We start from the raw sequence: 22,918 nt of genomic DNA on the forward strand, positions 1-22,918 counted from the left end.
TTTCGTCCTTCAACTTCTGGTTGGTGAATCGAGTCCTTATCTTTCCATTTCTGGTCCATTTTGTCCGTCCATCACCCTTCGATGCAAATGTTATATCCAAACTCTCGCCAGTATGCCAGATGCGCGACTGGTACTGAGCAATATTTTTAGTACTGGGTCGCTCACCCGGTGCTAGAGATACCTTTTAGTAACGGTTGTTAGTACTAAATGGCAAGATACATAAAAGATTCTAAAATAGTATTTCAAAAAAGATTCTAAAAAAATATTTCAAACCTAGGAAGAGGCCCCCGCATGTTGTGCGCGTGCGGTGCGTGGCATTCAAACCCAATACCTCTTGCCGCACATATACCTTTTTTGCTATCTCATATAAATAAAATTTAATTGTGTCATCCAGCAAGAAAGAACATACCTTTGAATATTAGATATTTTTGCATAAGTGTTGGAAAGTGTTTTTCTGCTCTAAAAGTTCGATAATCTTCAAAAGTAGCCTAATTTGGTAAATTTTAATTTTAAGATTTCAAACATTGCATATGATTTTTGTGCAAAATGGGTTCATCTCTTTTCGCTATATCTCTAATAAAAATTCAACTCAGTGTCAAAAAGGAAAAGTCCAAAATATCCAGTGTCAAATAAGCAAGCCTTAACTTTACCAATTTCAAATAGAGAATTTTCTCTCAACCAAGGACACCTATTTCCTTTTAATGAGAGGACAGAATGACAAACATCTGGAGGTGAACCATGTAGAAACAAGAAAGGGAAAGGACAGATGAATGTGAACAGAGATGGGGGGTCAAATAATAAGGCAGATGCTGAGTTGTTGACAAGTGGGCCTTTATTCTAAAAAATATTATACTGTACTAAAAAAGAAAACATGTGTATTTTGTACCCTATTCAAAGTTTCACACGTTCTAACCACCCTCGATACAAATTTCATTTTTTTTATTTTCCTATATCCCACTATTTGCCTATTAATTAGTTCGTTGAAAACATGCCTTAAGGTGGGAACTCATTTTATCAACAAATGGGTCCGATCTTAATATCCATCAACTTCTTCTATTACAAATATATGCATCTTGTGAAGGTTGAACATAGAAAATATATAATTATTGTGTGCTTTTATTGTCTAGGGTGTTTGAGAATTTTTGCAACGTACGAGCATATTTCCTAGTAAATAATCAAGATACGAGCAGCGCTAATATGAAAGTCTATCAAGGTGACTTGCAAAATCAGCCTCCTGATCGATCTACGACAGATGGAACTGCCAATTAGAAAGTCACTTTGGTGAGGGTGGTGACCAACTTTATCCAATCACACCACCATCCATCAGTACTGCCAATTCTCGCCACTCACTCCCTCTCAACAGCATGAAAAATCTGACCGCCGCAGTGGTGGCTCTTGCTGGAGTCATGATCCCAGCGGTCGGTGCGAGTGTCACAGGAGCACCAAGTGGGCAACACTAACTACATCCGGACTTGACAAATAGGCGGTTTCCTATAGTGCACAGCACAAGGCCACCTGGCACCCGCCGGTTCTTCGGCTGCAGGATCAGCATGGACTTCCCAGGTGATCTTAGTAATGTACCAGGAACCTAAATTAAAGACGAGGAGGGAGCACTGGATGAAGCCTCCGGTTGGAGTTCTGAAAATTAATTGTGATGCTTCTTTTCAACCAAACAGTATGAGTGGGAGCTGGGGCTTTATCATACGCGATAGGAATGGTGATGTTGTGCTGTCAGGATCGGGCAAGGTGACGGATTCACATGCCCACTCGTCAGCTACGGGGCTGATAGAGGAAATCAAAGATCTTGTGACTTCAAACCTCATAAGCAGCATGTGCGTTGAAAGAGATGCGGCTACAACCTGTTGGATATATTTGTTAAGTGAGGAAGAATCAGAATACGGTGGCTGATGTACTAAATACACTGATCCCGAATCTCTCCTGGTGTAGAGACCTAATTGGCAATAAGTTGATGATGTGGAACAATCTTGTCTCACGTCTATCAACTATCGAACTAAGCCAAGAAAGGGATGGCTTCAAATAGAACTTAAACTAGACATGTGTTTTTTCGGTAAAATCACATTATCTGGGATTAATCAATCAGAACACTCCTAACCTAAATAAGAGAATATGGAAATTAAAAGCTCCACTCAAAATAAAAATATTCCTCTGATTTCTTAGACGAGGCGTTATTCTTACAAAGGATAATTTTGCAAAACGGAATTGGCAGGGGAACCACCAGTGTTGTTTCTGTTATGAAAATAAAACTATACAACATCTGATTTTTAACTGTCGATTCACGAGAATGGTATGGGCTTCGGTCTATGCGGCCTAGGGCATACCAAAACCTCATAATATTCCTAGTATGATTGGGAGCTGGCTCAATGAGATCCCTAAAGATTATAAGCCACTAGTACTTCTGGGAGCGGCAATCTTTGTGTTGGTCTGTTTGGCTATGCAGAAATGCTGTGGTGTTTGATAACAAAAAATATTCCTTTTTGCAGGTTATCTACTCAACTACGCACTGCTTCGTTCGTGGGCTATCCTTCAGAAACATTCGTTACAGGACAAGATTGTAGCGGTATCTCATTTTTTGGCACAGGTGCCCAAGGATTTTTTTTTTGCCCGCGCACATGGGTGGCGGTAGTCTTAGGATTGACAGTCATTAGTGTGGAAGGTTATTTGTCAAACTCTTTTAGTCTATGTGCCGGTTATGCAGAGGCCGGAAAATTTCAAGACGATGTATCACCTTGATGTATTGTGCTTGAAATCACTAAAATGTCTCTTTTCCAAAAAAAATATTTGTTAAGTGATCTCGCTTAAGGAGAGACCCTCACAAGCACATCTGATCGTTTGGCTCGCAGAGGCTGATGAGCCTGTGCACACGGCAGATTGCGGTGACGGGGTTGCTCCCGTTGGGGTGCGTACCCGCGCAGTCGCTGATCTGTTCGGCAGGGGGTCTCCAATGGCATTGATGTATTCTTAATTTCAATGTTGTTGTAAATTGTACGTCAGCTTTATCACACAAATGCTTGTATATATCAATATATAGGTAGTGATTAACCTATATATGAATCGTATTGGCACTTCTAGAATTCTCTTGAAAAATATCATGGTCTGAAATCCAGAGAGTTTAAACAATACTCCCTCTGGCAAAATAGTTTAAATCCTATTGGCACTTCTAGATCGAGAAGCAGCAAGCCATGCATGAACAACAAGATGAGATGGACGCATGCTTCTCATTTGAGGAGAAATAGCCAGCGGACAGAATCAGTCACCGGTCCCAAAGCCAGCGAAACCACTAACCCGGACCGGACATGCCGAAGAATGGTTCAAACAACACTGTGTTGTACGTAGACAAGTAAGAGTTTAGAAGGTTGAAGTTTTATGATTAACCAATCAAATAAAAAAATTGTATTTTGATTAACCAATAAATCTTCAGCTAGTATTAGCCACAAAACGTAAAGTAAGGACCGGTTGTTCCGCATCAATTTCCAGATGTGTGAGCTTTCCATGGACATGGAGCTGGGTCTCCCGATCAACCTTGCATGCATGGATCCAATTGCCATATTTAGACAATGGTTCACTTGGTGAGCAAGTGGTCGACCACCCCTATATATTCCTAGAGGTGTCCTTGGCACCCACACCGCAATCAATCAAGTGTCCCTAGCATTCTTACAGCAACAAACTCATCCCCAACATGGCATGCACTACCCTTCCACTGCCACATCGCCTCATGATCACTGGATTGCTCATTCTCGCCGGAGCCATGGTTGCAGCATGTGCAGTTGTAGCTCCCACTCTCACCCCTCCTCTTCCTCCCCCACAGATGAAAGTTCCCCCTCTCACTCCTCCCCTCCCCCCTCCTCAACTGAGGGCTCCCGCCCGCACACCTCTTCCTCCTCCCACAAAGAATAGCGCTCCACCTCCCACTCCACCTCTTCCTCCCCCATGGTTAGGAGTACCACTTCCTACTCCACCTCTTCCTCCTCCTCGCGCTCCCCTTCTTCCTCCCTCTCGTAAGGGAGCTCCATCTCCCACTCCACTTCCTTCCCCACGGTTAGGGGCACCACTTCCGACTCCTCGATCTGGGGTTCCACCTCAAGCTCCTCCATTTCCTCCCTCACGGAAAGGCGCTCCACCAATAGTTCCAACTCTTCCTCCTCCAAAGTTGGGGGCACCACTCCCGGCTGCTCCTCTTCCACCACGGTTGGGTGTTCCTCCTCGTGCTCCTCTTATTCCTCCCTCTCGGAAGGCCACTCCACCTCCCGCTCCTACACTTACTCCCCCGCAATTGGGAGCACCACTTCCGACTCCCCGTGTTCCTCGTCCTAGACGGGGAGTTCCCCCTCGCGCTCCCCTTCTTCCTCCCACTAGGAAGGCCGCTCCATCTCCTAGTCCTCTACCTACACCACAGTTGGGAGCACCAATTCCAACTCCTTTAACTCCTCCACAGACTCCTCTTCTTCCTTCCCCTCGAAAGGGAGCTCCACCTCCTACTCCTCGCCTTCCTTTCCCACAGTTGGGGGCACCACTTCCAACTCCACCTCTTCCTCCTCGAATGGGGGCTCCTGCACCTATTCCACCCCCAAGGTTAGGTGCACCACTTCCAACTCCTATTCCTCCGCCTCAGAAGGGAGCCACACCTCCCACTCCTCGCCTTCCTTCACCAAAGTTAGGGGCACCACTTCCAACTCCCCCTATTCCTCCACAGATCGGACTTCCCCCTCGTGCTCCTCTTATTTCCCCATCTCGGAAGGCCACTCCACCTCCCACTCCCACTATTCCTTCCCCACGATTGGGAGCACCACTTCCAACTCCCCCTCTTCCTCCTCCTCGATCGGGTGTTCCCCCTCACTCTCCTCTTCTTCCTCCCCCTAAGAAGGCCACTCCACCTCCCACTCCTCTACCTACCCCACAGTTGGGAGCACCAATCCCAACTCCACTTCCTCCACCGCGAGCTCCTCTTCTTCCTTCCCCCCGAAAGGCACCTCCACCTCCCACTCCTCGTATTCCTTCTCCACAGTTGGGGGCACCACTTCCAACTCCTCTTCCTCCTCAAATGGTGGCTCCTCCTCGGGCTCCTCTTCTTCCTTCCCCTCGAAAGGGAACTCCACCTCCAACTCCTCGTATTCCTTCCCCACAGCTAGGGGCACCACTTCCTCTTCCTCCTCAGACAGGGGCTCCTCCTCGAGCTCCTCCTGCTTTACCTCGGAAGGGAGGTCCACCTCCCACTCCTCGCCTTCCTTCCCCACAGTTGGGGGCACCAGTTCCAACTCCTCCAAGGGCACGCATAGAGTTGGTGGTATAAGTCGGTGATCCAACTGCTCCATGTCAATAAACTCAACGTCCACAACTTATCAAATGAGGAACTATTGCCATCTTATGCAGTTGTACTAATTATTGTTTTTTAATTTGGTGAAGCAATTTGATGTAAACAAGCATTGTGTTTGGTCATTTACTTTTCTTGCAACTTTAGGAACTTTGCTTTTGTTCTATTTAATATGAATTTGATAGTTGGAACCAAACCTCAAAATGTATAAATGAATGCCTAGGGTCTGGTCTGCGGCCCTCTCACTTACCTTACTCCCCTTGGGCTGCAATGTTCCCCAACCCTGTGCTCACACTACCACTGCTCGTCCCCCACCCCCCCTCATCTCCTCCCTCCCCACACGGTTTTGGTGGCACTTAAGTGCACCAAAATGTTGTCCGACAAGCACGCGGATCATCATAGCTTTTCCCTTTGTATATTTGTTCCAAGGTTTTATCAATCCGTGTAATAGATTATTAAGAACTATTTCTATCATTAAGCCTTACGCACATTAGTTTAATGTTTGTACTTTGGGGGGGAGAGAGAGAGAGAGAGAGAGTCAATGTATTGTAAGCATATATATAGATAACAAATAAAAGCAACATGGAGCCATGAAGTAGCTGCAAGCATAAATAACAAATAAAAAAATAGTTCTCATTTAAGGCATCTTTAAATTCCACCTCCAAGGAGGTCGCTATTCACACGGCAACATTTTTGGGTGAAGGAAAGCCCAAGGCCAATCGGCCTTGCCTTCCTTATTGCCTCAAGGGATTGCCCTTGTCGCCAATGCCAAGAAATCTCCTGATCTTCTAGATGCCCTGTTGTGTCTTGCATGTGGGCCTGGCTCATCGATATCCTTGGGATAACAATGCATCAAGATAACCTTTAAAATCCGTTGATTACATCAAATCGATCCCAATGTCAACTTGATAAATTCCTATATACTTAGTTGCCAAGTCTTCTAGAATGCACAAATCTAGACATTAGATGATTAAAATAGGATTAGGATTATTTGTGTTGATTCTGACTTAGAACATCATTTGGTGAACCACAACACATAGATTATTGAGGCTTTTCTCTTATAGTATTATTTCTGAAGTTTATCAATCCCTAGAACAAGAACAAGTAATCAATAACTATTTCAACTAACCATCAGCGCATTGATTCATGTTTACAAATGAGAGAACTAATATAATGCGACTATAGACACAAATAGATAATAGATACAAGCATGAGGTAACCAATCTAGAGCAAGCCCAGACTATGCAGATGTCATAGCTCACAGCATGTATAACATGAAGTATTTGGTTTGAACCACGAATACTAACCACCCTACTAAGCAACAGATCATATCTTGATCATACCATTCTGAGCGAGATGTTCTAAGAACATGAATATAAGGCACATGTCGTATTGCTATGATAGAATAGGCATGCAAATCTAGTAGTCATGACTACAAGAACATCCTACACAATCTTTATCAATCATACATTGCAATAAGCATAATCATAATAGTAGAAATCATAAAAATAGGCAAATGGATTGCTAATGAATTAGAAGACATTAATTGCATAATTGTGATAGATTGTTTATCACTAGATCACTAACAACTACCTTTGCTTATGTTCTTCAATTCGCATGCAAGGATTAGCCTTCATGGTGATGTCAACCGGGCAGTGTATGGTTGATAACCAAGAAATGACGTGGTGCTTCAAGTGTGAATCGTCATTTTCCAAACATTCGAGGTCTTAGTTGCAAGTATGGGAAATGTTGGTTTTGGTTAATAAAATAAAACATTTAGGACTAGATATTATTTGACAAATAAGCCTTTACATAATTCATGTTCTGCCCTCAAAGTAAAGTGCCAATTTAAAAGCCAACAGCTAGAAGCTCCCGCATTAGAAGCTAGAATTGACCCCACAACACAAGGTATCACCTCCATGCTATGTACGCATGGCCCCGAAGTGGAATGGCTAATTTGCACAATCTGGGATGCCCGGCCTTGTCCCTCTCAGTTTCTCCGCTATCAACTTACTAGAAATCATCGTGGAAACTCCACTTCAACCCCACATTCTTTCCCGGTGCCTATACTTAGCCCTTTGAAAAGTCTTCCAATACCTCCCGCATGGCAGCCCGTCAGAAGCATCGCTCAGGTCTTATTGATTGGTAGCCGGATAGTTGTGTCGGGTTGTCGACAAATCAATAGTTGTCATCCTGATGATAGATTGGGCAACCTCACCATCTCATTAGTATTGAAGTAAATTATCACAAAGCAAACCAAATTCATGAGTAAATAAATAAGCATTGGGTTGTCGAATTATGGTGTTGATTGAGGTGGGATGACTCGACATCTCACAATTCTTCCATTTCTTTCTTGATTGAGGTTAAATTTTTTGGTAGATAAAAACTGATCATGCAATGTGCTGCATATATCACAAAGCAAAGACATCAAGATAAGCCTGCAAAAACTAGGGTGACTAGATAGTAAATTTATCAAACTATTCAATGATATCTTTGGCCAATTGATTCATGTTCGCAGTCCTTACCCTATACAGATATAATTCTCAAATGGACGGATACCGATATAGCTTTCACTAGGGAGTTTATTGATCTATATCGAATCCATGGAATGATAAGCGGTACTAGCCCTAGAACTAGTTGGGCCGAACCCATTTGAGATAAGAAAGATATGTGGGTAGAGTGTCTAATGTCAGATAGCCAACTAATTACCCAAAAGACTTGCAACTACACTAACTTGATCTTTTTCGGGGACCTTAGATGAGAATTCAATCAGAGGTGAGAAGGGAGTTCCTAAAAGTCGACTACTACTCCTATGATTCTACGTGAACTTAATGGACTTCGAAGGGCAGACAAGGTTGCGACCACCTGTCGCCTACTACACAGTTCTGACACAACCTAAGGTAACTAACCAAGCACATGCACTATGCCTAAACTATCGAGTCACTTAGTCCTACTATGTACTTAGGAAGAGCGCATACACAAATAAGTAGAACTTGCTACTTACATCGTCAAAGCATCTAGCAGATAAAAGAAAGCAAGTAAGCAAGTAACAAAAGTAAAAGAAAGGCTAGCAAGTTACATGCGAGAGATAAGGAACTTTATCAAAGGTGCTTCATTTCTGTGAGGCTACAAAGTTAGAGATTAGGCAAAATACTCAGCTCGTCTCTGGCCTCTCACCACACAGTCTCCCTATTCTACGCTAAAAATGCCAGAGCTTCGTTCTTAGACTCTTCTTGTCTCCAAAAGTGGTGTGTGTAGAATCAAGGTGTAGGCAGGTACTTATAGATCATAAGGTCAGTTGCGTAGCACTAAGTTAGTTGCTTCGGGTGAAGAGTCTACCTGCCGAAGGACACACGCGTGCAGATAGGAGGTGGGGCCGGCCTCTCATCGGCTGGCCGGCCAGCCGGCATGGGATTGTTGCCCGCATGTCACCGCCTTCCTCTTGGATAGTCCTGATTACTCCGTCATGATGGTTACATTTGCATTGGCACACAATTCTTTCAAAGCTTGACTGGCCAGCCAAGTGTAGGCCGGCCAGCCTGGCTGTACTGAGTGTCAGCTGTCCATTCCACTGCCTATCGAATCAAAACGGTACATTGGATTTCCTCTGGATGGTGGTTTGGAGCCTGAAGTCGCGTTGATTCACTGCACGTGGGTCTTTTGATCCATGGCATAAGCCTTTCGACCGTATGATATTACTGCCTTCATGATCATTGATTGGGATCAATTGAACATGTATTATAAACACATGCAACACAAATCTTAAATCCCCTTGGACGACAAATTAGCTTTCTAAATACAAAAAACAGAAAGTAATTTTCTTTAAGCAGATTCTTGTGTGTATATCAAAAAGCGGGTTAAAGGTTGACGGTCTCCCAATCTTTTTCTTTTTGCAAGGGGCGTTTCTATACGACTCTGTGTTAGATAATTTTGCTTATGTAATTAAAATTCTCGCGGTATCAAATGACAATTCCATTGGTAAATGTAGTATATATGGATCCACATATTGCGTAGGCAATTTGTGGTATTTATCAAAAGGTGGCTTTCTTTAATTTGGTATCGTGAACACTGAACTCTCTGAAGATGAACCCTCTGGTTCCTGCACATTTGCCTTTGCTAAGATTACATACATATACACACATATCGATGTACATTTCTATACACGCTTGCGTATAGCTATACTAGAGACCAGTGAACTTGTCTCTCAAAATTTCACCTTCTCTTCAATGTTGATGCAAACGTGAACTCCAATTTCACATGCCATTGTTTGCTTCCTATCGACTTTGTTTCAAATAATTGTTCATCTTCTTTCAGTTCTTTCCTCTACACTCACACACTTGTCATGCGGCGTATCACTGTTTTGTAGCCGTATCACCCCGGTGGTGTAGGTTCGAACGCCATCTTCCTGAGAAGATAGCCTGAGGCCATAGGTGGTGCTGGGGCAGTGTCGGAGGCGGCATGAGGAGTCTGCCGGGAGCTGGAGCACCTTCACAGTGCAAGCCCTCTCCAGATTTGCTGTGGCGTGGAGCTGGGAAGGGAGATCTATTGTGAAGTTGCCAAACTCGTCTGTCGTTGCAAATGCAGAGTCAGCCACTTGATCATTGGGTCTGTCAGTTTTACAGAGTACAGCTACCTTAGCACCTGGTTCAGACAAATACACAATTCGTCAACCCGATGGAAAAGTACCAAGATATAGTTGCTGTAAAGAACAATATGTTGAGCTTTACTTTCTCACCGGATTTTGCAAATAAATACTCGAACACTCCGATTTCAGTAGAAAATCATACTAATTTGCTACTAGCGTGTAGTCACTGGATCCGTTGGAAACGCAACAGTTCTAAGATGTAACAGGTGAGAATGACCGAGGCGTGATAAACTTCTCCGGTTCCAGTAGTGCCATTGTATCCGAACATCTAAATAAAGCAGCTTTTTGAGTCCGTGCTGATAGCACCGGGGAAAAGGAGTGCGTCTGGACCAGACAAATAGCATTGCCATCGTACGTATCAATCCAGACAGTGGCCACCTGCCATATAGGTTGGGTATATAGCTCATTTTTTTTTAAATTTGGAGAATTGGAGCCATCGTTTGAACTGAAAGGTGCCACGCAGAAAGGGATGGATCAAGATTGGCACTAAGAGTGAACGAACCATATCCGCTGCAGTACACTGGCATTCATTCCTCTGCAGTACCGCTGAGGATATATTATTGGTCAGTAGACTTGTCCGGACAAAGAGGACGAATTAGGCGAGCCAAGCCAACCGTGTCCATGACAAGTTCTAAAGAATTAGGCGAGCTAACCGTGTCCATAACCTTAGGAATATTAGTTGCAACATGCCTGCAAATCTTGCATAATTCCTCGTCCGCGGAACCGCAGATATAGAGAGGAGATATTTTAACTAGCACTATATATATACACTACTAGAAAAAAGCCACCTGCAATCTCTTAACTCGCGTGTACCTTTTTTACTATCTCACCTATACAGTAACTATGATTGAGAGGGAGATACTTTTCTTTGAAAGTAATTCGTAGAGCACCCTTCAGTACCACCACCAGGTACCAAAAGATCCATATTAGTACTGGCTAATCTTACCACCCAATGTTATTGTGGAATGACCCTTTAGTATGGAGTGAAATCACCATCTGGTACTAAAACCTTTTAGTACCGGGTGGTGTGTTCCCACTCGGTACTAAAAATTATTATAGGCTTCCATTCATCTTAAAAATACCGGTAGCAAGAAGATCTGTGTTAGTACCGAATCTTCTTCTACCGGTATTTTCGGGTGGACCAATAGAGTGTTTTCTGGTAGTGATATATTCTTTCCGCCACTTAATTTATCTGTTCGCCCTTGTAATAGTAAGCAGCCTTTTATAATAGTACTCCTCCAACAACCTTGTAACCACTTAATTTTTTGGGATCGGCAAGATCGGTGGCATTAACATGTGTCAAGTGTTCTGTTGCCGATTGTGCACTAGAAAGGTAGACCGAGCTTTTTTTTTAATCTAAATACTACTCCCCAAGTGCAATTCTAATTTTTTTCGAGACAAATTAATAATGGTGCGAAAGACCTCTATACTCTAATTTATTGACTGCATGCAACTAACCAAACTTCCTAAAACTCATGGACAGAGGTTAACTTTGATATGTAAATCAAACCTAACCACTAAATTAGGCAACAGCTGTTATCCAATTCCTAGAATTGCACTGTTTTATAGATTTTAAAAAAAAATGCTAGGATTGAATTTTTATGGGACAAAGGGAGTACGCCTTACTAGTAATGCATCATTCACTTCGTGACACAAGCATCTAACGCATCAAACCCATTGGTTTGGGTTAACCGTCTAGTATATAATACAGATTCACTAAAGGGATGGGTAAGGAAACTAATCTCATTAGACCATTAATTATGATTTTGATGATTGAGTGACAATATAGTTACTGGAACTAATAATGTGTGTCAAGAATGAATATTTAGGGTTTCATAGGTTCCAAGGATGGAACACAAACAAAGCCACCGAAGCCGGGACAAAGAGGAATGAATTAGACTTGTCCCATGAATAAATATTTTGGTTGATCAAATAGATTACATTTATGAAGTACCTGTTGCACAATAACTTTTCTTAGAGTCCAAGATTATCAAAGTTGGAGTCCCGAGTAAAAAAGTTATGACCAGCATACAACCAAAATACAAAATGCGGAAAAAGGTGATATATAGGATGATCTGACATACTCAAAAGTTTTGTACTCAAAATATTGTACTCAAACGGTGCCAAAAATCCCGAGTGAAAAGTTATGAACAAAATCCAAGAGTATTTATTCACTACATAAAACATGATCAAATGGGATGAACTTCTATAGAATATTGTAGAGCATCTCACAAGTTTTTTTTAGATTACATAGTACAACTTAGACACTCACTAACTTTTAATAGAGTATAAAATCAATGAAATTAGAGACGGACTAGAGAGTTATCCCCAAACCATGAAGCGTCAGAAGCTGATTCGTATGGGTACGGTGACCTGATGATCCAGTGCTAGTTGAGGATAATCCGGTACTACTAGTAGGGAATAATCCGGAGCTTACTAAATTGCAGTTAAATGTTTATCTAGTAAACTCAAATGTATAGGATGATGATCCGGTGCTACCATCGGAGTTTCCATCAAGAATGTTTGCATGAAGAAAATGAACCGAGGAGTACCTGATGATCTGGTGCTATTGCAATTCTACTATCCAATGACTCTTTTAAGTTGTTGGGCTATTTATATCCTCTGTACTCGCTCATTTGGTCTTGCTGAAATCTAGAGGAAGCACATACACGGAAGATGACATCCATGCCACAGTGTTAAAGTCATCGTATCCAATATGCTCAGAGAATGTTCAGTGCTAAGCCTATTGAGTGAGAGAGAGCAAGATGTTGGTGCCTTGTGCATTGGTTCTTGTAGTGAATCAACCTTGTAAGCTTGGTGCACCAGCTCCTTGGAGTTTTAGTGGCTTGTCGGCAAATCATCGACCCTCCAGTTTGATGTGAGCGGTGCAGGCCCGAGCGGAAGGGCATGCCACAGGTGCGGTCACACAGGGCCCCCATTTGTTTAGGGCCTCTAAATTGGTTTATGTAGCCTATCATAATCAATTTATTAGTCCAATAATTATTAACTAACTCCCTTGTTCCGACCAGTCCAAATGTAACTAGGGGTGGTAAAGGATCATGGCTCTGGTAGTTTCTTCACAATCCAATTTAATACTTATAGATTTTAAGTTGAAAATTATAAAATATTAGAACCCAGTTCTTTTAGAGCCAAAACCCAGTCCTTTTAGGGTCAAAGCCAGACTCCCGACCCTTAGATTAACTAAACTAAATTTTAAGGCCCTTCACCCCTAAATGCAACTCCCAGATGGACGAGCGGCCTTAACCAAAAGGCCTGCTAGCTTGCCCAGTTGCCCTCAAGTCTTGGCAATTGCCGATTCATTTTCACACAATCACGCCATCACGACTTGCACTCGCACATTCATCTTTTGTAATATAAAGATCTCCTGAAGTCATATTTTCTGCAAATCGATCTAGAAAATATGATTCCGGCAAATCACAGTTAATGATTTGGTCATGATAGCACTTGAGAGATGGAGTAGATTGCTTATGCATTATTTTCAAAGAATACGACAAGAATAAAGTTGTTAAGATTAAATAGGTACAATTCTTGACATGTTTCGTTCCTATATGATTTATTATATTATATTTAATATTTGATTGTTCTATTTGGCTGGTCTAGTAGATTTCATTTTATAATTTTTGCACAGGCCCTGTTTTGTGCCGGCACGGCCCTGGAGCGGTGATAACGGCCGTTTACACTGCCTGGGGGGAGAAGCTCTGAAGTGAAGATGGTATCACAGGTGACCAAGAGAAGACAGTGGTGAGCATTGCCTTTATGGCAAACTTCTCATCCGGTTTGGCGAGCCTTAGTGTGGCGAGACAGAAGACCATGACCGGAAGAGATTATAGGTGACTGAAAGCATATATATATCCTTGGTGGAGCTCCATAATGGACTAGAGGTGGTATTTGCCAACTTATACAATGGGAGAAAATCATCGTGCCAAGTTTGCGTCGCTCTAACCCACTCATTTATATTTCCACATTTGATATATGGAACTTTTGTGCCTTTTTAAATTCCTTTATATTTCCACATTTGATATATGAACTTGTGTGCCTTTACATTCTTAGAGTAGTTATTATTAGGATTGACTCTAAATTGCAAAACTACTTTTTAGGATAGATTACGCACTAGATGAACTATAGTTGCACGTCTAGATATACCATGTTCTTTTTTATATTGTATAAAATTTAATTTAGTGGAAGGCCTAGATAAAAATTTGTAGTTTGCGTAATTCACCACCTCCCTTTTGTTTCAGGATGAATGACTAAACAACAATGATACGTGAGTTTCTTGATCATAAAAGAAATACTATTCTTATCTTGGTAGGGAGGAGCCGTTGCGTTGGTTCTTCCGTCCCCGGGCGGATTTCCTTGTGTACCCGCGCGGCTGTTGTGCAGTACCACACCGGCAATGGCGACCCAGCAAGCAAACAATTGCACATCACATCCGCGCACCTAACGCTGTATATTTCTTTACCTCTAACGACCTTTTCAAGCGGCGCGGTAGCAGACTTGTAGAAGTACTCCTCGTGATTAGTCCGTGTTGGTGACCAAGGACGAGCGAGGGTCCAGAAGCAAGGCGAGACGACGTGATCGACCGTGTACACCCAATTAATCGAGACGAGCGGCGCGCGGTGGTGGCCATGCATGGTCAGTTCCCTTCCGATTCCGTGGCCGCCGGCGTTTACCGGCCGGCCAACAGCCGCAGAGAAAACGACTGGCCATCTGTGAACGACTCCATGGGGAGTCACGCCTTGCTGCTCAGACGTTACAACGACGACCGTTTGTTTATGGAGGCACTCTAGCGGCCGGTTCCGAGTTCCGACCCAACACCAATCAGGCCATGAATTTGTGCGTGGTTTTCTAATGGCAATTGGATGGAATATACTACGTATATATATGCATAAATAAACTACTATCGGAGGACAGCATCCATCAGAAAGGCAGGGAATTCAGTCACGAATACCTGGCAGCTCGAAGGCGAGGAGGTCGGAGCCGGGACGGAGGCAGAGCTCGCAGGCGACTTGGCCGGACACCAACACCGACGAAACGGGCTCCTCGCCGTACCCGGCGATGCGCGCCAGCTCCGCGGGCGAGAAGTAGAGCTCCATCGGCTCCGCCGGCAGCAACGCTCCCTCCTCCGCTTTGGCCGCCGCCGTGACAAGGAGGAGGAGGAGCAAAGCGGCAGCAGCCGCTCTTCCCCGGAGCAGCATGTCGCCGCGCAGCTCTCTAGCTCTGTTGGGCCCGGACCAAACTGCTAGTACGCTGAGGCGGGCCGGGGAAGGAAGGAGTATAAGCAGGGTGCGTCTGCGATGCTGCGGTTGGCCCGTCACGTTTGACTTGGAAAGCAAGGGTGCGCGTACGCCGCATGATGTGTACAGAGCAGGCGCGTCTGCGTGACTTGTGCGTTTGGTCCATGGCAACTGCTCCATGCTCAGATTGATCGGGCTGGGGTGGTTCCGCCGTTCAGGTGTCGCGTGGTGCGGTGGTTCGGGTGGTGTAACCGTGCGCGCGCATGATGCAGGTGGCGAGTTGGATGTTGGATTTGTTCTCCATCTGTCCATATGGGCAGATTATATGTGCGTGGTTGTTAAATTTTTTTTGGGAAGTCCACTTTTTCTCCCCTCCAAATATAATAAAAGTTTGATTTTCAACCTACAACTACAATTCCGAACATTGGGAGCCATCCAGTTGTCAACACCGAGCAAAAGTGGCACCTCGGGTGGTTTTCCATTTTCTGGAAGATTAAAAATTCCTATTTACATTTAAAAAATCATAAATGGTTCATTTTAAATAAATCAAGAAATATATGAAACTAGTAGCAATATTTTCAAAAAATGCAATCTACTTGTTGGTACTAGTCTGATATTTCAAGCTAATTTGTTCAGGTTTCTGGAGCTTCTAGGCCAGATCGGCGTCATCAAGATTTGTCATAAGCATCAAGTTTAGGGGGACCACTATATATCTATAACATGGCTTATCAAACATAGACTTGCTAGTTTCCATCATATGCCCCATAGTAAATGGATGCTCTTAGATTCATCTTGCATTGGAATGGTATTAACTGGAAGAATTAGAGTACATTAGTGTTGCACCAACAAGCACCCTAGGAATAAGCTCTGATGGCAAACAATTATTTTACCTCAGCATTTGCCATGTCATCCTCATTATAGCCATCATCCTGCAATATCTCATGACTCTGGCAAAAGCTTTCCCGATAGCAGATAACAGGACTTGGATGCCCAGCAAAGTGTGCGAAGGAGTCTGCATCAAAATTCAGTTAAAACTATTAAGCGAGGAAACATGCTAGATGACATCAAAAGGAAAACCAAGTTAAAATGTATGGCACACATGACCAGCCTTTGTGTTCTCAACACATACAAAAAGTATAGGAATTAGAACACGAGAAGTTGCAAGGATAACATTTCAGAAGCATATTTCTGGAGACTTGCAAGACCAGACACCACTACTTTCAGATTTGGCCGGTCACATGCTTCATCTGCAAGCAGCGGGATGCTAATCGCATAAAGTCAGTTCCATCAGAGTTGGATACATGACCTTCCAAGCAAGAATTCATGAGCACCAGGAGGCACTTGCAAACCATTTCCTCCACTGGTTCCTGTAGCCACCTAAACATGACCATCATCGATCATCAATCCCCTTTTGCTCTTGACTACATATACTACCTCCGTCCCATAAAACAAGTCATACTAGGAATTCTAAGACAAATTAATAAGAAGGTAAAATGACCATGTTTGCCCTTATATATTATCCATATTTGGCACTAATTGATTCTTGCATGCACATGCACTTTCTAAATAGGGCAGGGTGACTTGTTTTTTGGGACAAGTTTTGAATCCCAGGATGACTAGTATTTTGGGACAGAGGGAGTAAGCAAATAAAAACATGAATTAATTAGGTGGTGATTTTATATATTTAGAGAATTTACTGTACTTCTCTATGAACTTTCCAGTAACTAAAAAACACTTGACCCAATAGCTTGTTCACATTCATCTCAACATTTCTGCAATGTTGTCTTGTGCATCCCTTGTAGCTTTATTGAGCTTGAGCTCGAAAGGAGCTAAAGGAGTCGCATAGTTTACATGTTTCTTGGAATTCCACTGAAACTCTGCCTTCTTCCTATTGTGGCAATTGAACATCCAATGATCCATTGATGATTTCATTAAATTAAGAAATGGTCGATAATTTATCTTGTAGAAATGACCACTCCGATTGAACTGAATAAACAAAGCAGGACTAACCATCCAAATTATTTGTGGAGTTTAGATATGTTGAACAAGCAAAATGCGTTCTACCAAGCCTTGTCCTTCTCTAACTGGATCAGTACATCGAGACAATGCAGGTAAGCAAGGATAAGGGGCCATGGACTTGTTTAGCTACAATTGCAAATAAGAAAGCAACTACCTCTATTACAAAAATTATAGTTTCTAGTAGCTACAGGAGACAGATGAGGCTAATAGAAAATAGCAGAGTCGGAACAAGCCATAGCCAAACAGAGAAGAAGAGCGGGAAGAGATGGAGGCCGCACCGTGCTTTGGCGGTGTGCACGTCGCGGTCGCAGCGAGCGTAGAGGGCAGCCTCGTCGGCGCAGCAGAGCATGCGCGCCTCAGCTGCCTCACACGCGGAGCAGAGCACCTTCATCTATGGACCGGCCGCCGGCGCCGCCGCTGCCAGGACCACGCACCGGCTCAGGGGCTCACCTGCTGCGCTGCATGCCTGCCGCGGTGGGTTCCCACTCGCTTCCCCTCCACTCCACGCATCCTCTGCTCAGTTCCCCAGCCAATCCCCATTCGCCTCGCCTGACCTCGCATGGATTCCCACTCGCTTCCCCTCCACTCCACGCGCCGATCCGTCGCCACTTGCCAGGAGAGCGAGACGCGATCCAATTGAGGTGCAGGAGCGAGGCGGGGCGCCCTGCCTGCAGCTTGCATGCTCCCCTCCAGTCTCCGCCCGGCCTGGCCGCGCTGCCGCTGGACGCCATCGCGCGCCTGCACGGCGTCTTGGGGCGGCCGCCGCCACGTGAGCGACCTAGCACGAGGAAGCGGTGACCGAGCCGGGGGCCCTCCCCGCCAGTTCCTGAAGAGCATGCGACCGACGTGGTCACCGGGGAGGCGGCACGGGCCTCGTCTCCGCCGGCGTCAAAGGTGCAAGCGGGGCCGCGGCCAGGGGGAGGAGGCGCCAAGGGCGGAGCAGCAGCAGGATGAGGGGGCCTTCGAGGATGCGCTCACCGATGAGCAGCTGCGGGAGGTAGGCCGCTACCTGCCGGATCGACGCCGGTTCGTACCGCGCAGAGAGGTGAGGGTTGGGGAGGGGAGCAGGAGAGGAGAGGGGAGGCGGCGGCGCCCGGCGGGGAGCAGAGTCTTCTACCCGTATGCTAAATTTCACTTGACCCATATACCTCTAAAAAATTTGGTTCGAAACGGTTGCTAAAACTGCCTCAGTAAGTAAATCCATTGTACCCCCTCAGAAAAGTTTTCCGTAGTAGTGACAGTGATGCAGATAGCTACCTGCGTCACTGGTATCCCTCATCAGTGACACAGTTTAGTGACTCTGATGACGAATAACTAAAATAATAAAAAGGAAAAAGGGAGAGGAAAATCAACCGATAATCTCCATTGTGTACATATTATATAGTTCAGTGTAAACAGAAAATAGGCTTGTATTCTCCGTTCATACAAATTTTCACACATAAATATCAATACACTAGATTGTCTTATGGATCCCAATAAAAAACAAATTGAGACAAAGCTTCTGATAAGAGGCTGAAAGCTTATTATGAGCTCTATTTTTGGTTAATGATCAGGTTGACTGTCGCTGATTCCAATATAATTACAAAAATAGGACTACCTGAAAAGAGAAAACTATTATGAGGTTAGAAGCAACATTTAAATAGGAAGAAGTTACTATAGTCGAACAATAAAATGAAAATCATTATGAGGTAGGCAAGAATGGACGCTTCAGTTATTTTTTGCCAAAAAGATATATGCCAAAAAAACAATTAGATTCTAGCATGATTCCTATGCAGGAAAAAAAATAGCCCTTTGTAGTAAAATATGCTACTGACAAAGGCTAGATTAAATTAGCCCCTGATAAAGAAATTTAATGGAAGCATGTACCCTGTTGACACCCTGATGCTTTGTGGTACGGTTTCTCAGTTGGGCCGGATTCTCAGTTGGGCCGGCGGTGAAGTACGGTCTCCGGCGTGCTTAGCGTGACCTGCGGCGGCCTCCCGGCTCCCGCGCGTGATTCAGCGTGCTAGCGCCGCCCGCCTGCTCTCCGGCCTGCGTGTGCCGCCGCCTCCCCGACGCCACCCGCGCCCATCCGACTGTGACTCCTCCCCCGCGCCATTCGAGCTCCGGCCCTTGTGCACCACCACCGCTGCGGCCGCCGGTAGCCTCCCGAACGCGGCCCAGCGAGCCTCCCTGTCACGGCCGCGCCGGCCCACGCGCACCCGAAGCGTCGGGCCTGCCGCGCGCGTTCGACAGTGACGCATTCCTACCCACCGAGCACGCCCGCGACGCCGTCGTGCTCCTCCCCGCCCCGCGACGCCGGCCCCGACGCTCCCTGGTGCAGGAGTTCTTCACCACCTCGCCCACCTAGTGCTCGACAGATTGCCTCAGCCAGGTAAGGCACTGAAGCATGCTTATTTTTAAGTATAAATGTATGTGTGGGGCACTGAAGCGCGGCCAATCCGCTGGTGCGCTGATGGCTTGTGTTCTGCTAGAATAAATATGGGTGCATGCACATAAGGTCGTTGCTTTTCCTTCCCATGGAATATTACTTTGCTAATTTTCTTGTGATGATCAAAGTAACAAAGTTGATCCAGCTTCAACGGCTACTGGCCATGCTATTGCAATTCTTATTGAAGTCAAAGCTGCGTCTCTTTGGTTTTATATTCTTTGTTGGTTACCACAATAGACAGATATTTTACACCATGTTTGCTTCATTTCCTGTTATTTTGCACCATGTTTCAGATAGATATGTATGCTCCGCAGATTAACTTCTGACAGCAGCAGGGCTCATGAAGTCAATCACCTTATTCCTCGGCACCACATGCCTCTCTTGGTCTAGGCTTCCCTTCTGAGTTTTTAAGTCATTATGGTCAGGAATAAATTTCTACAAGATTGGGAAAGGAAATTATAGACTGATTTATTATTTTATTACAGATTTTCCATTTTAACATGGAAACTAAACTATAGTTGCACCACGGTCCATAAAGTATAGTAAATGACTGCATGCTAAGGAAAAAAAAATTGTTATCATACTTTGACTTTGCATTTCTGTCCTATGTTGACAAAATATTGCAGCAGACTAGTAGAGAATTAAGCAAATTTGGAATTAAGAATACTCTAACTTCTTAAGCCTTAGCTTGTGTGACTACTGTAATTGTAGGGTTCAGCCTCCTGCATTATGTGTGGTACACAGAAGCAGTTTTTCAGTTGTCTTTTCTTGGTGCTGCTTGATGAGGAATCATTTAATCTGATGCAAAAGAAAAAAAGGAATTTATACAGTAAATTTGCAGGTTTTCATTGCTCGAATTTTTTTTAGTGCAAATTAATTCTACATCAGCATCTTAAATTTCAGAGGCTGTTCCTTACTTTGAACAGGTATGTAGTCTGGCTTTCTTACCTTCTGGTTAATAGGTGTTTCTTTTGTATTTCATGCCTTACTGTTTTCCCCACATATGACTCATGCTCCCAAGTTATTACAGATGCTGACTAGCAGGCATAGAATTCAGAGTTTGAACTTATGAAATTATCTGTAAGGACCAGTGGACAAATTGTAACTGAACTTTATTATTGAAATGTGCTTTTATTGTGCAAATTGAGCTGGAAAAAATAATACCTCAGCAAAGGGTTAATAACCGCCGGCCAGTAACACAGACTGGCAGTTAAAAGGGTTATCACCTGCCGTCTCGTGGCTAGATCTGGCGGTGATAAGCCATTTTCACCGCCGGTCCATGATACGAGCTGGCGGTGATAATCCATTTCTGTCAAATCTGAGCCCTGTTAAATTTGGTTTAGGATGAGCTTTGGTTTCTTCTGTAAAAAAATACAGACCACCTTATTCGCACGAAACACACTACACAGGACTTCGTTCCGGCCGACGCATTTCTTCTCCAACATCGAAAGATTCCAAGCTCTTGCCAACCTGCCCAATGGCAAAGACGGCAGTGGCGACAGTGCTGGACATCACGGAGCTTTCCTTCTCTGACCTACTCCTCCTCCAATCTCCTAAAACGCCAGCTGATGACCACCGCCGTCGCCGCGTCCTGGACACTGTCGCTACCGAGCTCGGCCGAGGTGGATCCGGGTTGCTGGCCATCACTGAGGTACCGCGTGTGGGCGCCCTCCGACGGCGGCTCCTCCCCTTGTCCCGCCGCCTTGCCCTCATGGACCATCCTACTCGCTCCCAAATCCTCAAGGTGACCCCGTTTCATCCTCTTCCATGTTCTCTTTTTTGATCTAGAAACTGCAAAATGTGCTTATATATTTCTGTGGATCATTTCAGAAGCATGGTTTGGGCAGCGATGTGCCTTTGAAGAAGCTCGACCGGTCTGTGTCATCATTTGCGAAGCTTCTAAGGCATTCACGTAAACTCACCTTGCTAGAGCTGGTGAACAACACTGAAAGCATCAGCAATGGAATTGTTTGTTTGGAGAAGGTACATGATTTTGATGGATCTGAGGAATCCAACAGTGACGATGAGATGGACAATATTGGTGAGCTCGTTACAGAACTGGGCTTGTACATGATGGAGCTTGGGATTTTGATTGCACGAGCTTGTGACATTGTTATCGGTGGAGGTCAGTTAGAAAAGAGCATCACTGACTTTGGTACTGCAAAGGCAAGGCTCATTCACTACCACTCTGAGTTGGATAATATTGTTATCAGGGAGAAGGATAGCAGTACAAGAAAATGTTCATTAAAGAAAGTGGCAGTAAAACCCTATCAACTGGGTTCTCAAAGGAGGTCTGGATCATTGTGCCCCTGCTGCATCAAGTCAGAAGATATGACTTCTGTAATGGCAATAAAAGATAATAATTCTAGAGATACCTCGGTTGAGGGTCAGGCTGCTGAAATTTCCCTGTTAAATCTATGGCAAGAGTGGCACTATGACTTTGGAATCCTTACTGTTTTAACAGCACCGTTATTCCTGAGTGCTTCTGAGGGAGAAGAATGTTTAGTCGGCCAGGAATACCATCATCCTAATGGGCACACACACTTGCAGTTATGCAATGGGAGGAAGATATTCTCTGTTAAATGCTCTCCTGAGAGCTTCATTGTTCAGGTTGGAGAGGCAGCAGACATCTTGTCTAGTGGGAAACTGAAATCTACTCTTCATTCTGTGAGCAGACCTACAAGTTTTACAGACATCAGCCGTGAGACTTTTGTAGTCTTCCTTCAGCCCTCATGGGACAAAACTTTAAGTTATCCTGATTACTGTTTGGACACTGAAGAGCAATCTAGTCATAACAATGAGACTTCAATCATCAGTAATGGATCAGCGGGCTCTTGTGATGAAGATGTACATATGCAAGATATTATGGAAAAAATTCCCCCTCTATCATCAAGGCTAAGAGAAGGGATGACATTTGCTGAATTTTCTCGGCAAACAACAAAACAGTATTATGGTGGCGGTGGCATCCAACAGAACAATTGAACACTAACAATACAATGGTGAGATCCATGTAGCAGACAATGAATTGATATAGTGAGTTCCATGCTGATACTGTTGGAAATGCACTGTGGAAGCATCCTGGTAAACAATGTGTACAGTTCATCCTCCTTAATAGTTACGCTTTGCAATTGTTCACGTCAAAATTGGTGTTTCCCCTCTAACAAAAGGACGTGCAGCTCTCTTTGCGTGTTTGAGAAAAAGAAGTGGTGCCTTTAACTCGTGTTGGCAAACTTATTTGA

General features: G+C 44.3%; 2 protein-coding genes across 3 annotated transcripts; one reads left to right on the plus strand and one right to left on the minus strand.

The window, feature by feature from the left end:
• Positions 1 to 9,356: 9,356 nt before the first annotated feature.
• Positions 9,357 to 15,317, minus strand: LOC120691427. The gene is made up of 2 exons (XM_039974497.1): positions 14,944 to 15,317; positions 9,357 to 9,970 (listed from the first exon to the last, which is right to left on the minus strand). Exons 1-2 carry the CDS (start codon positions 15,188 to 15,190, stop codon positions 9,630 to 9,632), a joined length of 588 nt encoding a protein of 195 aa, XP_039830431.1. The 5' UTR covers positions 15,191 to 15,317; the 3' UTR covers positions 9,357 to 9,629.
• Positions 15,318 to 19,167: 3,850 nt separating this feature from the next.
• Positions 19,168 to 22,918, plus strand: LOC120690838. 2 transcript variants are annotated; one of them, XM_039973679.1, is made up of 3 exons: positions 19,168 to 20,605; positions 21,089 to 21,423; positions 21,510 to 22,918. In XM_039973679.1, exons 2-3 carry the CDS (start codon positions 21,157 to 21,159, stop codon positions 22,659 to 22,661), a joined length of 1,419 nt encoding a protein of 472 aa, XP_039829613.1. In that variant the 5' UTR covers positions 19,168 to 20,605; positions 21,089 to 21,156; the 3' UTR covers positions 22,662 to 22,918. The 2 variants fall into 2 exon arrangements, with proteins under 2 accessions (XP_039829613.1, XP_039829614.1); XM_039973680.1 differs by having other exon boundaries at positions 19,168 to 19,622.

This window comes from Panicum virgatum, chromosome 9N (genome assembly GCF_016808335.1).
Source record: "Panicum virgatum strain AP13 chromosome 9N, P.virgatum_v5, whole genome shotgun sequence".
Lineage (NCBI taxonomy): Eukaryota > Viridiplantae > Streptophyta > Magnoliopsida > Poales > Poaceae > Panicum > Panicum virgatum.

What these genes read in the sequence shown, in the direction of transcription:
- LOC120690838 (XM_039973679.1), top strand. Translation starts at nt 21,157, where the DNA reads ATGGCAAAGACGGCAGTGGCGACAGTGCTGGACATCACGGAGCTTTCC. An exon ending in CTCGCTCCCAAATCCTCAAG is followed by an intron (nt 21,424 to 21,509) that starts GTGACCCCGTTT and finishes GGATCATTTCAG; the next exon opens with AAGCATGGTTTGGGCAGCGA.
- LOC120691427 (XM_039974497.1), bottom strand. Translation starts at nt 15,190, where the DNA reads ATGCTGCTCCGGGGAAGAGCGGCTGCTGCCGCTTTGCTCCTCCTCCTC. An exon ending in CCTCGCCTTCGAGCTGCCAG is followed by an intron (nt 9,971 to 14,943) that starts GTATTCGTGACT and finishes TGTCTGAACCAG; the next exon opens with GTGCTAAGGTAGCTGTACTC.